Genomic DNA, 15544 nt, shown 5'->3' with positions numbered 1-15544 from the left:
CCCCCTTTTTTTTTTTTAACACAACTCCTTTACAGGTTTAAGTAATAGATTTTGTAACCTGGTAATTCTACCAAGTGATGCGTTATTCACCCCTTGTTTTTGCTGCCTGTTTTTGTTTAAGAAATCTGTTAATCAGTTGGGGAGTGAAAGTTATATGCAATTTGAGTTATTAATTGTGTAAATGATTAGAGAAATTAGTTTGTAAGCAACTTGTAAGATGAGATTTTGTTTACATAAACTTTGGCAAATGTTACACAGAGCAATTAATAACAATTGGGAATGATCTTCCAGTGGAACTTTGACTAATTACTCTGTGTATGATACTGTGAAAACTTGTCTGACAATATAAATGTGAGAGTAGTTCTGCACTTTCTCTGATGCTGGCCTTGTCAAAGATCTTTTAAAACTGATACATAATTTTTGAACCAAATAAGACCATCTCTTACTTCTGTTGCTTACCTGTACATCAAGAAAAATCTTGCGCAGGTATGTTTACAGATGGGAGTTCTCATGTTTGCTTTAGTTGTTTTTATCATATGGCTCTGTTTTGACACAGAAAATGGCAGAGGATGCTTCTGTAAAGACTTCTGCCAAGAACTGCCAAGCAAGCAATGGGAACAACATTTCTTCCCATAGTCCTTCAATAAGCTGTATGCAAAATATCAAAGAGCAGATACCGAAGTATCAGGTAATGTTTATTACTCTTCTTGCTTGTATTTGTCCATTTAACTGAAGAAGTTTGTATATAGAAGCCTTAACTTACAAGCATTGAATGACTAGTTATACTTCTAGTATATTACAGGTTGATCTGAATCATGAGATATCTACCCTATCTTTAAAGTGTTGTAGAGCAAGAACATGTGGGTACATCTTAATCTTTTGGTCTATCTTGGTCTTGTATTTGAAAGAGTTACAAAGGACATTTAATAACATTTTTATTTGTGAAGGTTATAAAAAGCCCTATACCATTCTCTCTTCTTGTTTTGAAAGAAGTCTACCTGCGCTTCAGGTCAGTTCTGAAGAAGCTGTTGAACATGGTATATTAAGAATCCCCTTAGTCTGTCTTATTTAACATGAAATTTTGAAGAGAACTATTTTTTAGATGCTCTGGCTGTTTCTTAGTAAAAGCATAGATATTTCATATAGAAAAATGTAATTTGAAGTATTTATAGGTTAAGGTAGAAAAAATCATTAACTAGAAGGTAAGTGATTTCTTTCAGAACTAACAAACTTCTTTCCATATTTGCTATTGATGATCAGTCTTTTAAACTAAGAAATTGCTCTGATTATACTTAGAGACAGAGTCTTCACAAATTATTTTCCAATCAACAATGTTTTCAAGGACCTTTCTATAAGGAGAAGGAGAATTTATTCATTTGAATAAGAAAGACAGTTTAATGCTTGGGAATCCAGACCACAGAATCCAAGTCCTCTGAACCCCTGCAGGTTTCATCAAACACTGTTACATGGGAGTGTTACTGGACACAGCTATTTCTTTGGAATTGCAGTAGATCTTTTCCCCTCTTTCTTGCCTTTGGAGGTCCTACTGGAACAAAGGTAACAATGGTAACAATGCCCATCAAGTGAATGAAACAGAGTACATCTTCAGCTGTACTTGCTTGTGCTTGCACTCAGTGTGTTAAAACCACATAGGATCTTAGTCTACATGGAAAAGCAGAACTTAATTGTATTCTTGATTCAAAATGTAGCACTATGGCACTATATTAAATTGAAATAGTATGCTAAGTTATAACTGACTTTGCTTTTCACATCTTCTTGTCTGTGCAGTACACCAGACCAGCCTCTGATGTCAACATGCTGGGAGAAATGATGTTTGGGTCAGTGGCAATGAGTTACAAAGGCTCCACCTTGAAAATTCACTATATACGGTGAGTGTCCTTTTCTGTGATGCATTTTCTTGTCAGGCACTTGGAATTGATGACTCACTGAAATTACTGTTTATCCTTTCAGCTCTCCCCCACAGCTGATGATAAGTAAAGTCTTCTCAGCCAGGGTAGGAAGCTTCAGTGGAAGCAACAATAAGTAAGAACATATTTTTAATTTTTTTTTCTTCCCCATCCAATGCAGTTGTCTTTCCTTCTTTCTCCTTTCATAGTCCTTCTGTCACTGCTTCTAAATTTGACTTAGCTGAAGTGGAAAAGTCTAACAGAAAATGAGACATGGTGGCTGTGGAGAAGGATTCTCTTGATAGATCTTAGCCAGGCCACCCAAGTTTAAAAAACAAAATCTCTAAGTTTCTGCTTCTTAATTTGTCCAGGGCATGCAATAAACTTCAGAGGTTAGGTTCTTTGGATAATCAAAGCCTCTATCTCTTCCTGCTGCCAGAAGGGTGAAGAAGAGGTATATGTTGAGAAAGCTTTGTGTCCCTGTACCCCACTTCTGTGTCCTTCAACAATGACAGAAGGTATACTGTTTCTCATCTGTTCCCTTTTTCCTTGTCCCAAAAATGGGCAAATGTGAATAAACTGATTCCCAAATGTGACATACAGAAACTTACAATAATTCAAAGATGGAGCCTATATAGGAAACAAGTTCCTATTTCCTTATAGTTTCAGAAAACCTGCTGGGTTTTGAGTTTGATTGTAAAGTTAATCTTCAGCATTCTTTTTTTTCCATAAAATGAGCCTAAGTCTCAAGCTAATTTTAATGCCTATTGATCACATTCTTAAGGAACACTGGCCTTTTCTCCTTTTTTAGCTTACAAGATAGCTTTGAATACATCAACCAAGATCCCAGCCTGGGAAAGCTGAACTCAAATCAGAATGGTATGGGAACCTGTCGCAGTGGAAGTAATTTAGGTAAATATTTCCAGGTTCTATGTCTTTCTGACAACATGAGGCCATCTGTTCATTTAGTTTGGTTTTTTTCCCTGTGCATCACCTTCTCTCTCTTTTTTTGTTTTTTGTTTTAAAAACTTTTTTGCATTGCATTTTCTCTACATTGCTTTTGTTTCCTAGGTGTGTTACAGCTGTGTAGCAGCAAACTGCTGCAGGGTGTGTCTGAAGGAGGTCCCCTCCGGCTCATCCGCAGTGCTTCTTTCTTTGCAGGTTTGTGTGGAATGCCAGCCACAGTGTGATCCATCCATATGCACACACAAATCCAGCTCCTTCTGAATCCTTGCGGGACAGGCATATTTACTCTTTAGAAACAGAAAGGGCTAAAATAGGGACAACAGATGTATCTGGCTTGTGCTTAAAAATCTTTCTTTAAAAAAAAAATAAATTAATTACTTTTTGATTTCTATTCTAATTCCTGTGTTTAACTTTAAAGGTATTTTTATGCAGTGTTTTTTAATAATAAATGAGCCCTTATGTTTCTTGGAGAACTTATGTTTCCTGGCTTATAGCTGGTTTCTTCCTAGTGTGTACGTGTCTTGCTGGTGTACAGCTTTTTCTTCTCTTACCTCTTGCTACTTTTTTTTAATTTGATGGCAGACATTCAAAATTAATTCTTGAGCTAAGTCTGGGAGGCTTTAAGGTTTTTTCTTTAGCAATATCAATTTCTTTAATGTTTGAAGCTTTAAACCACATGAGGTCTACTTTTACAGGCATACTGATGACCCATGCAGGTGGGTAGATCCTAGGCCTAACTAATTCTGTTAATTGCAAAAATGTAAACTGGAATATCGATGCAGTTTCTTCACAGCCTTTGCAAATCTTGCATGCTCTACAATTTGAGTGACTCTGCACTACTAACGCTTCAGTGTAATACAACATATGCTGAATGTTTCTTACAGTGAGGCTTTGTGGATAGTAAATCTCTACTTGGGGAGTGAATGAGAATCTTAATGGATCTCATATTTGACTATTTCATTATGAAGTTAGCCTGTATAAAAATTATAATCTTGCACACACAAAAAAATGTCAAGAGTGACAGATGGAGGTACCGGCAGCCCTCATTTTCAAAGCTTACCTGATTTCTCATAACGTAGACTGTTCACATGCTTAAACTTCTTAGAGATGTTTTTAAATTGGGGTAAATAACCAACTTCCTCTAGTAACATGATACTCAGCATGGTAATACTGTTTGCTGCCACCTCTGCTCACACCATTCTACTTATTTGGAGTAGCAGTACAGGATGTAACTTTGCTGTTATATAACCTTTAAACTCAAACTTTTTTTAAATGGTGATAAATAGTATGATGAGTTATGTAATATTTTCTATTGATCTGATCTGTTTGTTTTAGCACACAGCACGCCTGTTGATATGCCTAGCAGAGGACAAAATGAGGACAGAGACAGTGGCATTGCTCGGTCAGGTATCTGCTGCCTATCTTGTTTGCCTGATTTTGTGATTAAGTTACAGTTCTCTGGTAGAGTGATTCACCTGAAATGTAGGTACATTATGACCAGTAAATCCAAGTTTTTGGATCTGCTAAGCAGTTTACCTTCTGCTTGTGCCCCAAGCAAAATGCAAGAATATTTGTAATTATGTTCTTTCTTTACAGCCATTGTTTTCTGGGTTCTTAACCAATTTATAATTTGGGGAAAGAATTGGCTGGAAGTTTTACTAAAGCAAGGGAAGAAAACATGTTTTCGCACTGAATAGGAAAAGGAGGCCAGGAGACCAGGAGTTCAGTCTGTTGTAACAGGAGGGCAACACCTCTTAGGACAGAATGCTCTTAATGAGAATAAGATGACTTTTAGTATGTTCTAATATGGAATATCTCTGACTTTATAAGAAAAGAATGTCTTCAGGCAGCAAGATTTATTTAAAATAATTGTCTCTCCTCTTGCAAGTGAGTTATGTGAAAAAGATCAGCAAGCAATAGCAATATTTGCGGGCATTTCTTCCCTGTTAAGAGTATGAAGAAAAATATTTAACCAGTACTCTTTGTAATTCAGTATATGTGGGGTTTCTTGCTTTCTTGTTAGCATCTCTGAGCAGTCTTCTGGTCACTCCTTTTCCATCTCCAAGCTCTTCGTCATCATCTTCTAGCAGCTACCAACGTCGCTGGCTCCGAAGTCAGACAACCAGTTTAGAGAATGGAATTATTCCAAGGTGGTGAGTGCAACACCTTTCTTAAAACAGCTGTTTGGCAGTAATTGAAGCTGAATAGAGCTTAAGTCTTTTTTCTTTAAAAGGACAAATACTGTTATTAAATTCTCTCAATTCAGTCTAGTTTCTGTGCATGTTACATAAGATTGCCAATGCGAAGAAAAATCAAGTTTTGGCTGAATATGAACTGCAAGGTCTGATTTGAAATGTACTGGTTTTCATTGAACCTACAGGCTGTTTCTGAAGCCACATTCTGAAAAGCAAATTGAACTGTTTCTGAAGGAGCAGAGCATCCTGTTGAGATGAAAGGGACTGTAACAGCACTGGTGCCATGATTACATTATACTATGATGAAGTCTGACCAGTGAGCAGTTGCTGAAATTTTGGAGCAGTAGCCCATGATGACTTTCTTGGCTGGTAGAGTATGTGACTTCTGCCAAAACAAGAAGAAAAAAAGAGAGCTGTGATTGAAAAGCTTGGCTTCTGTTTTGGAATTGTATTAGCCTTTGTAGCTCAGTGACATAACAAAGCGTGGAATGCAGCAGACCTTCCATAGCTAATAAGCAAATTCTTCCCTTGTCAATTGCAAAATAGGTACTGGTTCTTGATTGTCTGCTCATATGTACTCATCCACCTGTACCCAGAGACAGCATGGAGTTAGTAGAGAGCTACAAGAAATTCCTGCAAAATGGAAGTTGTTTGCTCCTTTTTAGTTGTTTTCAGTTAAGAGAAGCTTAAAAGCTGCCAGTTAAAATATGTGGTCAGTAAAAACCAAAACTTTTTTGAAAAGACTTATTTTCATAATGTCAACACTTGAAGCTCTTTCCTGGATATTCTTACTGAATCATTTTTAACATGAAGTATCGTGCAGTGGTTCTAGTGTAGCAGTCATGCTTGCAGTTGAGAATAAGCTAATAAACATTTTGCTTTCAGTAAACTGTAGTACTATGTAGCCTAGTTCCCTGAAGAAATAAGGCTGAGAGCAGCACATGCAAAAAAGTTAAAGCATATAGGGTTGGATAGATAACTTCAGCCCAGTTTAAGAAGTAGACAAAGTTTCACAAATAGATATTTCCTCAAAATGTTACAGAAGTAACATTGTTTAGAGGAAAGTAGGCTTTTTGAGTTGCTTGTTCACTGTAGGGAGTAGGTTGTGTTTCTTCCACAGTGGAGAATCTTTGCTGGGGAAAGATATTGGAAAAAGGACACTATTATTTCCACTGTCTAGAACTGTGCTTGAATTGAGGTTCTTTCTAAGCCAAAAATCCTCTTAGATACTTGTTTTCTGATTACTTGCTAGAGAAACAGTAGGCTTCTGGTTGAATACTTCAGTGACAGCAGAGTTTGCACTTCAGTTTGTACAGCCAAGGTTCTACAGTCTTTGTAACTGATGTTTTAGGCCAATTGCTCAAAGAAAATGAGATGTCTAGCTGGAGCTCCATGTAGTCAATTGGCAGGCGGGCTAGATTGGCAGCTTTGTTGAAAAGGCTGCTCTTGGAGACCAAAATTCTTCAGTTTCTGTTCCTGGGAAGCAGTACAAAAGCTTGTGATGTTTCTTAGAGGATGACTGACCATCCTTTCCCATCTTCCTTGGGAATTCTGTCTCTGCACGCAAGTTCCTGAAGTTCAAATGAGGTTATGTTTTTGTCTTGAACTCTGGTTTCCCACACACTGTTTTTTTCTGGGGTTTTATTGTGTATGTTGTTTCCTGTATTCCTGGACTCATACATCTGTGATGAGAAACTTTTGTATATTTAACTTTGTCAAACCAATTAAACTGTAAACTTATTTTTAGAATGACCTTAAAATGAATGCTTAGCACTCAGACTTTCCTCTTATTAATTGCTTCTCAGTGGTCTGTAAATGCCACAGGCTTCATTTCAGGATAATTCTGATATGAAAAGCCTTCAGGCTTTTAATTACTACTCACTGATACTGCAGTCTTAACTTACTAAGGAAATCCAAAACCAAGCTATTTCCATGTGAGCTGCTGCTCTGAATGTCTCCGTTTGTGTTCTGATGGCTTTCTTGTCTGTTCTTACCCTTCTTCCCCTATAACTTCTCAGTGAATTAAAAACCACTATTCAATTGAAGTTCCTTCCAAAAGACATTTTGACCATACTGTTTTAATTATTGATGTATATACTTTTCAAAGACCTTTTTTCAGTGAATTGATTGAGACACTTTAAGCAAGAAAAAATAGTTCTGTAAATCCAGCAATATCAATATCTAGCACTGCAATGCAAGTATTTATGGAGGAACAGGGTGAGGGGATTGCTGCCCTTTTGTATAATCACAGGAAAACTTATGCTGGGCTGACACTTGTGAATATCATCCAAATCAGTTGCCTTTGCAAAGGACTAGCTTGGAATTTAGTTCAGGTTGCTGTGGAACTTGTCTAATTAAGTCTTAAAAATCTCCAAGGATGGAGATTCCACAACCTCTCTGGATGGTGCCCTCCAGTGTATTGACCGTTTTCCTCCCATTTGGCATCATCTGCAAACTCACTGTGTTTTGATCCACCGGCTAGGCTATTAATGAAGATACTGAGCAGTATTGATCCTAGTATCAACCCATGTGTAATACTGAAAAGTGGAATAACTGTTGAAAGAAATGTGTCAGAACTATCAAGTGAATAAACAAAACTTGGGGAAATAATGATGGTTGTAGGATAGCCACTGATTTGTTTGGGGTTTTTTAACAGAAAACAAAGCATTTTAAACTGAAGTATACCACAGTATCACATATATTGGGCTATGCACACATGTATTTTAAGGTGTTAAGTTTGTGCTTTCACGGTAATTACTAAGTGATGACATTTTGTCTTCAGTTAAAATAGAAAGTTTTGTTTTGCATGGTTAGGTGCATTAAAGCATCCGTCTTAAGATGCTGGAATGGTATAGGTGGCATGTTTCCCAACTTCCCTCATGAGCAACAGAACAGATTCAAGAGCATCATGGACGTACTCCTGAGCATCTAGGCAGGAGCTTGAGTGGTGGATGTAGTTCACAGCTCTGAAATTACTTTTAACCTTTTTTTTGCTAATGACTGTGTGTTGTGTCTCCATTACCTTTTCTTAATCTCCCTTGTAGTAGTAGTTTTTTGTAGTAGCTCTGTTTCAGAGGAAAGTGTTCACACCACTTTAGGAGCTGGCCTCTTTGAGTGTTTCCTTCCTTCTGTCTGAGCAAATATAGGTCTTATCCATCAGAATGTTGGGTATTCTCTCTTCAGAGACAGGTGACAGCAAATTCTTATGTAGTCAATCAAAGGAGACCTAAGAACGAATTACCTTCTACTGTATAGAGAGACATGGATAGAAGACAAATTACCTTTCAGTGCATAGGTAACTGTTCTAACAAATCTGTCTTACAGGTCCACTGAAGAAATGTTTAGTATGGCTGATGAAAGCTGCAGCTCCAATCCTGCAATGGTTCGGAGGAAAAAAATTGCAATCAGCATAATCTTTTCTCTCCCTGAAAAAGAAGAAGCACAGAGAAACTTCCAGGATTTCTTTTTCTCTCACTTTCCTCTTTTTGAATCTCACATGAACAAGCTGAAATATGCAATAGAAAAGGTACAGAATTCTCATTTGGCCTAATGTAGAAAAATAAGTGTAACAGGATGAAGTATTGTAGAATCTGATAGATGAAGAGTGGGAGAAGGTGCGTGGTTTCAAGCTTCCCTCCCTCCTCACACATGTAGTCTTGAGCCTGAGCCCAATGTAGAAATTCAGCATTTGCTGAAAAAGGTGCGGCTTCTTTTCTAGTCAGAATGAGAATGGGGAGTTTTATGCTATGGGTGGTTTCTCTTTTTCTTTCCTTCTCACCATATTTCACTATGAGGTTTTCTTGACTCCATGGAGACTGTGGAAATGATGGTATTCCATCCTTTCATGCAGTCACTAAGAGAGAGACACAAAATATTTGTTGCCATCTTCCCCTTACTCTCTCAAAAATGTTCTCTCCCCATGTCCAGTCTTAGGGATTGATCTCTCATGAGGTGGAGGGAGGTTGGCAGCTATTGCTGTCCTGAGTGGCTGTATAGCACTGGGGCTAGATCTTAATTATTTTGACATGTTAATGAAGCTTAAAAAGATGGAGAATGTGAATCCTTTAAGAAGCTGTTTTGTGTCTTTAACTCTTAATCAAGGCCATGATCTCATGTAGAAAAATAGCAGAATCCAGCCAAAGAGTGCAGGTTTATATCAGCCGTGTCATGGATGCCCTGGGAGAATTCAGGTGAGTTGATGGAATGCTGAATTACAAGGAGAGCTCTTCTCATGTCCCTCTAAAGATATTTGTCGCTCCCAGTTACAAGCAGCTGAACGCAGGGTCTTGTAATGTAGCCAGTCTTGAAGTTAGTGTGAATGAATTTTCTGTGTTGGGTATTGGGTAAATGCTTTTAGAAAACTTTAGCAAAACCAGCTCAGACATTTTCAGAATCAGAGTAAACGTAGTTCTGTTGCACTCACCCGTACCTGGGACTCTCAGTTAAAGTCTGTAAGTTCTTATAAAGAGGTGGCTTCTGCTGATGCCTGTGCAGACACCTGGATTTATTATTGTGTTCAGGCGGATGAGTCGTCCGTGCCTAGCTGTAGATGCTGAACAGCGTAACTGACAAGGTAGTTGCTGTCAAAGGTGCTCTTTTTAGTACCTGAGAGAGGAAGGAACAGCCAGAGGCTGAGAAAGGCAGCCCAGGAGAGAGAGACAAAGGCTTAGGTGTGATGGAGTTTCTGTAATGTCTGGAATGTGGAATTGAATCACTGCACTTAATAGAGTGGGTTCTATCCCCCTTCAAAATGATTTGTTTCTCTGAATACAAATGCACAGGGAATGCAAGAAAAGAAAGACAAATATGTATTTCACGTGAAGACACCAAGCTACTGGTACACTGAATTAAACAGAGGAGTGTTCTGGGACACTAGTAATTAGTGTGTTTGGAAAACTCTTCCAGTTTGTTTAGTCTTCTAGATCTTTCAAAAAATAAATAAATAAAAATCATTGGACAGTAGAAGAGGAAAGGGGCTACTTGTATTTGCAAGATTGAAATGTGCATGCTAACACTTACTTTTTGGGAATTTTCTTTGAGCAGAGTTACCATCTGGAACCTATATTCTGTTCCAAGGATTGCAGAGCCTGTGTGGCTTAATATGATGTCCAGCACCCTGGAAAAGAATCAGCTATGCCAGCGTTTTCTTAAAGAATTTACATTTCTGATAGAACAGATCAACAAAAATCAGTAAGCTTGCCCCACCCCCTTTTTCTTAAAAAAAAACTTGTGTGCTTCCCCATGGATGTGGATATGTTAAAACACTTAATGGGATATTCTTTTGCTGGTGTTACTTTGGTCATATTCTTTTTCCTAGGTTCTTTGCTGCTTTGTTAACTGCGGTGCTGACGTATCATCTGGCTTGGGTCCCAACAGTCATGCCGGTTGACCATCCTCCCATAAAGGCCTTCTCTGAGAAGCGCACATCACAGTCTGTGAACATGCTGGCAAAATCCCATCCGTATAACCCTCTCTGGGCACAGCTTGGTCAGTAGGAAATGGAAAGCTTCAGACTTCTCTATAACTAGCACCTTCCTGCATCTGCTCCTCTTACCTAAGAGCTGCTTATGATCCAGATCACATTTGCTGATTTCCGTTGCTGTAAGCTGGGCGGAACTACCAACAGATGTCTTGTGCCTGGCTGAACAGAGCATTTGGAGTCATGTTTGCATAGCCCGAGTGCTCCGGTTTTTTTCCTTGGTCCCCTGTTGGCTTCCCCTGTTACACTGCCTGGTGAAGTAACTTGATATAGAAGTATTAAGATGGTGCAAGTGCTGTGAACGATCTGAGCAGTTTGGAAAGAATAAGAGGTAACAGACTGGATTGAAGGGACTTCTCTGGGCCTTGGAGGCCCTTTGTAGTTGAAATTGCCCTGGCTACCTCCTTTTATCTGTTTCTCACAGAGCTAGGATGGACGCCAAGACAACAGAGTAGAAGTCTGGCAACTGGCAGTACCTCCATTCATTCATAGTTACATGAATGGGCTTGGGCCAAGATTTTCTTTCTGTGCCCAGCTCCTCAGGCTGTTCTCTGACCAATATTTTATAGCTTATAAATTATCATGATACAGGGGATTAAATAACTGCTGTCAAATGAGTAGATGAGTGAGAGCTGAGAGAATAACACTGACAGTGGTAAATGCTTGAAAATTTCTTCTCTTGGCGGCAGCTGTGAGTCTTAACATCAGATTGACCTTGGCTTTAACTGATATACTATATTGCCATGTAAAATAACACATATGCACACTATAGCAATAATGTGACTTTTACAGTGTGCTACTGGTTGTATTTCTTGCTATTTGTCTCAGTTATGTTTGTTATTCTCAGCAATTTTTATGAACTAAGAATTGCTACCCTGGCCATGTAGTTGTTGTAGAAGTGGTTCCTGGTTTAGGATGTCTTTAAAACATGCAGAGGAGAAATGAATTAGACTTGGAGAGGAAAAAAGAAGCTTGCTCAGGGCGTTGAGGATGGAGCCAGGCCTGGGGTTATAAAAAACAGCTGGACTGGAGGCGTAAGATCAGCAGTAGCTCTTGTGGTTAGTCCCAGGAGCCACCACTGGTGGCTAGTCAAGAATCTGTTTTTCTTTTTGCCTTTCCAGGCTCTATGTTGCTACCAGCATTGGCCTAGCCAAGTTGTCAGTGTCTGAACTCAAAAGCTTTCTGATTTTGTTTTTTCTTATACAGCCCAAAAGCCATTTTCAGGTGGTTGCAGTAGCTAATAATGGAAGTAAGATGTTGCCCTCTGCTGGTCTCCTTTAGAAAGAGGAGGAAAAATAAAAAATCATGGGGCTTAGTTCTTTAAAATGGAAATTACTTATTATTAAGGAAAGGATTTTGATGTACCTGTCTCTCCACCTTCAGGCCTATGCTTTCATTACATATTACGTATCAATTACAATTTCATACTGATAAAACTGTAAGTACCACTGTCAGGAAGACATAATACTGTCTCTTAAACATGAGCTTCAATCTAATGATCTTAACAGTAGGTATTAGTCTGCTTTGAAGACCACAATTTTGACTTTTTGTACTGTCTTATTAGTAATGGTTTTATTTAAAAGTCAATTGTGCAAATGAGCTTGAAGTCTGAATCGGATATCCATAACGACTGTACTCAACTCCAAAAGTAAAAACATACCATCTGATGTCCTTTCCAAATTGCTAGTCCTTGTGACCCACCAGGCATTGAGGTTAATTCCGACTGAGTAGTCTGAAGCTCACTTTCCATTGCTGAGGAATGAATTTGCTGGCATGTTAGGCTGTAGGGCTAGTTGCAAGGGTGCTCTTAAGTGGGGAAAGAAAGCACACTGATGCAACCACACAACAGCCTCTCCAACTGCACTGCTGGCATCATGGGAAATGGCACATCTTGGCAGGGGAGACAGTAAGTGAAAGTAGTGGAATCACTCTCTCATTGATCCTTGTTCTGCAGGAATGGAGTCAGGAGCCTTATTCCTTTTATGTTCTGTATGGCAAAGAGGAAGCTGGGCATAAATGTGTTGTTTGGGTGGGTTTGTTTTTTTTTGCTGTTTTAGTCTACTCATGTTGAAACTAGGGGTCCCTTTGACCTTCCTGAAGGTCTGATTATAACTTTCACTTAGTGTTGCTTCTTGAAGTCTAGTACAAAATCCTGGTGGCAAATTTGGTCGGGAACACTTGAGCAAGGACTTAGCAGCTAAAACAATCTGGTAGATTAACAGGTAGCTTATAAAGCTTCAAGCTGGAGAAGCCCACTTTCAAGGTGAACACTTACGGTGGCTCAAAGAAAACTGAGCTTTTGGTGGTTGTCTCCCATCTGCTGATGATATCAGCCACAGTTTGGTTAGGCAAAGATAATTTAGTTGAGTGTTTGCTAATGCATGTCAGGTGAAGACAACTGGGTTAACTCAACCTGGTAATAGATATTTCTTGAGTTAACCCATCTTTGTCTGATAGAGCATGTGAATGTTCCCTTATTGGCTATCTATGTTTACTTCTCCCAGAACTTTGAGTAGAAACTCTTCAGCTGATAAGGATTATAGGCAGCTGTAAGAGTTACCACTCTCCCAAACAAGTATGTTGAAAGTAGGATATGTATGATCTTAGTTCTGTTAAAAAAGCAGTTCTTCAGGATGAATGAGCTAGCAAATAAGCAGTTCTTGAGGGGACTCAGATTATGTTGTAGTACGTACCTTTCAGGATGCAGTTGTATTTGAGGTAGTGAATATATTTTCTAGTTCTTTGGCACCCCCTGACAAAGATAAATGCTTGTGTTAGTGAGCTTGTCTCCAAGTACATAGAATTGCATGTGCCTGGCCCAATAAGATAGTTACATGCCTCTTCTTTTAGAACTGTGTTTATTAAGCTAATGTTGATTTTTTTTATATATATTAGTCCTGAAAAATACAACTTAGATTTTATCTCTATGAAAATTGCTGTGTTTAACAGAGAAAGTGACTACAATAAAACAGAGTAACTTTGATGTGAAAGAAAATGAGTAGAAAAATACAAAATGGTGTAGCTAGCTTCAGAATTTAGCTGGATCTATATTCCTCTTCAGCCCCTGTTGTGTCAATTTCCAAGTGATAATATCCTGTAAGTATCATGTAAATAAAAACCTCAGTGGCTTTGAACCGAAAGAAACTGAGTAATAGCAGCTAATCCCTCATGAAAACACCAAAACCCTTCTGGACGCAAGCCAGGTATAAGAAGTGCTAAGGTACTTCTTTTATTATTCTTTGTTTTAAACTTTTATGAACTTACTGTGAAAGAAGTTAACTGTCTGATTTGTGTCCATAGTAAATGCTGCTTCGAAATGTGTTGAATTTCAATGGTGTAGCATATATTACAATCAAATGCAAGCCTGTGAAATTCTTGTTTTCCTGTATAGGTGATCTCTATGGTGCCATAGGCTCTCCCGTTAGATTGACTCGAACTGTTATTGTTGGAAAACGTAAGGAGTTGGTGCAGCGCTTGCTTTACGTTCTGACTTACTTCATTCGGTGCTCTGAGCTGCAGGAAAATCAGCTGACGTGGAGTGAGAAGGCTCGGGAAGGAGAGCAAATGCTAAATGGAAGTAAGATCACAACTGCACTAGAAAAGGGAGAGGTAGAGGAGTCTGATTATGTGGTTGTCACTCTTAAAAATGAACCTGCTCTTGTGCCTCCCATCCTACCTCCAAAGAGTGATGGAAGTAAGAACAATAGTATAGAAGAGTGGGTATGTGACCCAGAAAGCACTCGTGCTGTCCCAGCCTCTTCAAAAGAAAAAAGAGAAACAATAGGAAAGGCCAGTGAGAACTCCGAAGCATCTGTTGACTGTCTAGCTAGCAGTTTCTGTAAAGGAGCAGCTGATGGTAGGAAAAGAACTGTCACTTGTACAGGACTTGTATCCTGCCAGTTTGAAGAGCCATCCACATTGGAGGATTTAACGGATATAAAGAAGAACAAGAACCAGAATGAGGGAAAAATGGAAAAGCAGTTGTCTAGTAGGTCATCTGCCTTACCTTGTCCTGAAAGGTCTGGCCACAGGAGTTCACACTTAGAAAAGGTCACCTTTCAGATTGGAAGTTCTGCGTCACCAGAGTCAGACTTAGAAACTCATAGAAGAGAAATGGAGGAAAACCTGAAAGCATTCAGAAAAAATCCAGAAGTGATACATTGTGCCTCAAGTTCCACAAATCTGACTGTGGATGCTTCCCAGAATCAAAAAGGAAGTTGTGAAGCTGCCTTTATACCCTTCAGTAAACATAATTTTTGTTTTGCACAAATCTCACCTTGTGAGGGGAAGGAGCGTTTACTTAACCAACATATGGAAAGTAAAGGAACTGAAAAGAATTCAGCGAACACAGCAGTATCTAGTGAACCACTTTTGCCCACAAATAACATAGAAAGTGTAAAATTGCCAAGCCTGAAAGAAAGTAGAACTTCATGCTCTGGCAATCTGGACAACTATTCCCCTGGCTGTGTAGAAGTAAGTTCTGCTGTCAAACAGGATTCTCCCCAAGTAGGTGCTAAAAATGTCCCCTATGGGGATGCTGGAAGGAAAAATCCCTTCAGAGCTGAAGGAGATATTCCAAGGAATGAGAGTTCAGACAGTGCTCTTGGAGCCAGTGATGAAGAAGGTGATTGCTGTATCTCTGACGAAGTACATCGTGATAGTGTCAGCAAAAGACTTGAAGAGTTTGCAGAAGTGGAACTTCCTTTACCAAGGTAAAGAAACTTAACTTAATTCAGAACTAAATGGAGTTAAAAACTGTTGCTGCTTTAGAGATGTTCAGGGTTTCAAGTCTGAAATCCTCTGGGCTATTGACTAAGTTCCTTGCAAACAAATCCATAACAGATAATGACATTCTTGTAACAGACTTGGCAAAAAGAAAACCAAGATGGAGCAAGTTTAGGTAGTGAAGTTTTGTGACAAAGGTGTTCTTCAAATGTCTAATGCAAAGTGCCTGAAACATTTAACGTAGACATGTAGACAGAACATCTGAGGACAAG

General features: G+C 38.8%; 1 protein-coding gene across 1 annotated transcript in view; it reads left to right on the top strand.

Annotated features, from left to right (window-relative positions):
- The window catches only part of LOC104522897 (folliculin-interacting protein 2), a 33271-nt gene that overhangs the window by 10841 nt on the left and 6886 nt on the right, over nt 1-15544 (top strand). Inside the window, exons 3-14 of the mRNA XM_010165308.1 lie at nt 557-688; nt 1789-1889; nt 1972-2043; nt 2719-2819; nt 2979-3068; nt 4209-4280; nt 4897-5026; nt 8393-8594; nt 9170-9258; nt 10112-10258; nt 10386-10555; nt 13939-15259. Coding sequence (XP_010163610.1) covers nt 557-688; nt 1789-1889; nt 1972-2043; nt 2719-2819; nt 2979-3068; nt 4209-4280; nt 4897-5026; nt 8393-8594; nt 9170-9258; nt 10112-10258; nt 10386-10555; nt 13939-15259 — 2627 coding nt within the window. The remainder of the gene's footprint in view (nt 1-556; nt 689-1788; nt 1890-1971; nt 2044-2718; nt 2820-2978; nt 3069-4208; nt 4281-4896; nt 5027-8392; nt 8595-9169; nt 9259-10111; nt 10259-10385; nt 10556-13938; nt 15260-15544) is intronic.

This window comes from Antrostomus carolinensis, unplaced genomic scaffold, assembly GCF_000700745.2.
Source record: "Antrostomus carolinensis isolate BGI_N321 unplaced genomic scaffold, ASM70074v2 scaffold4423, whole genome shotgun sequence".
Lineage (NCBI taxonomy): Eukaryota > Metazoa > Chordata > Aves > Caprimulgiformes > Caprimulgidae > Antrostomus > Antrostomus carolinensis.
The sequence above is the reverse complement of the archived record's forward strand: the minus strand, read 5'-3'. Positions and strand labels throughout refer to the sequence as shown.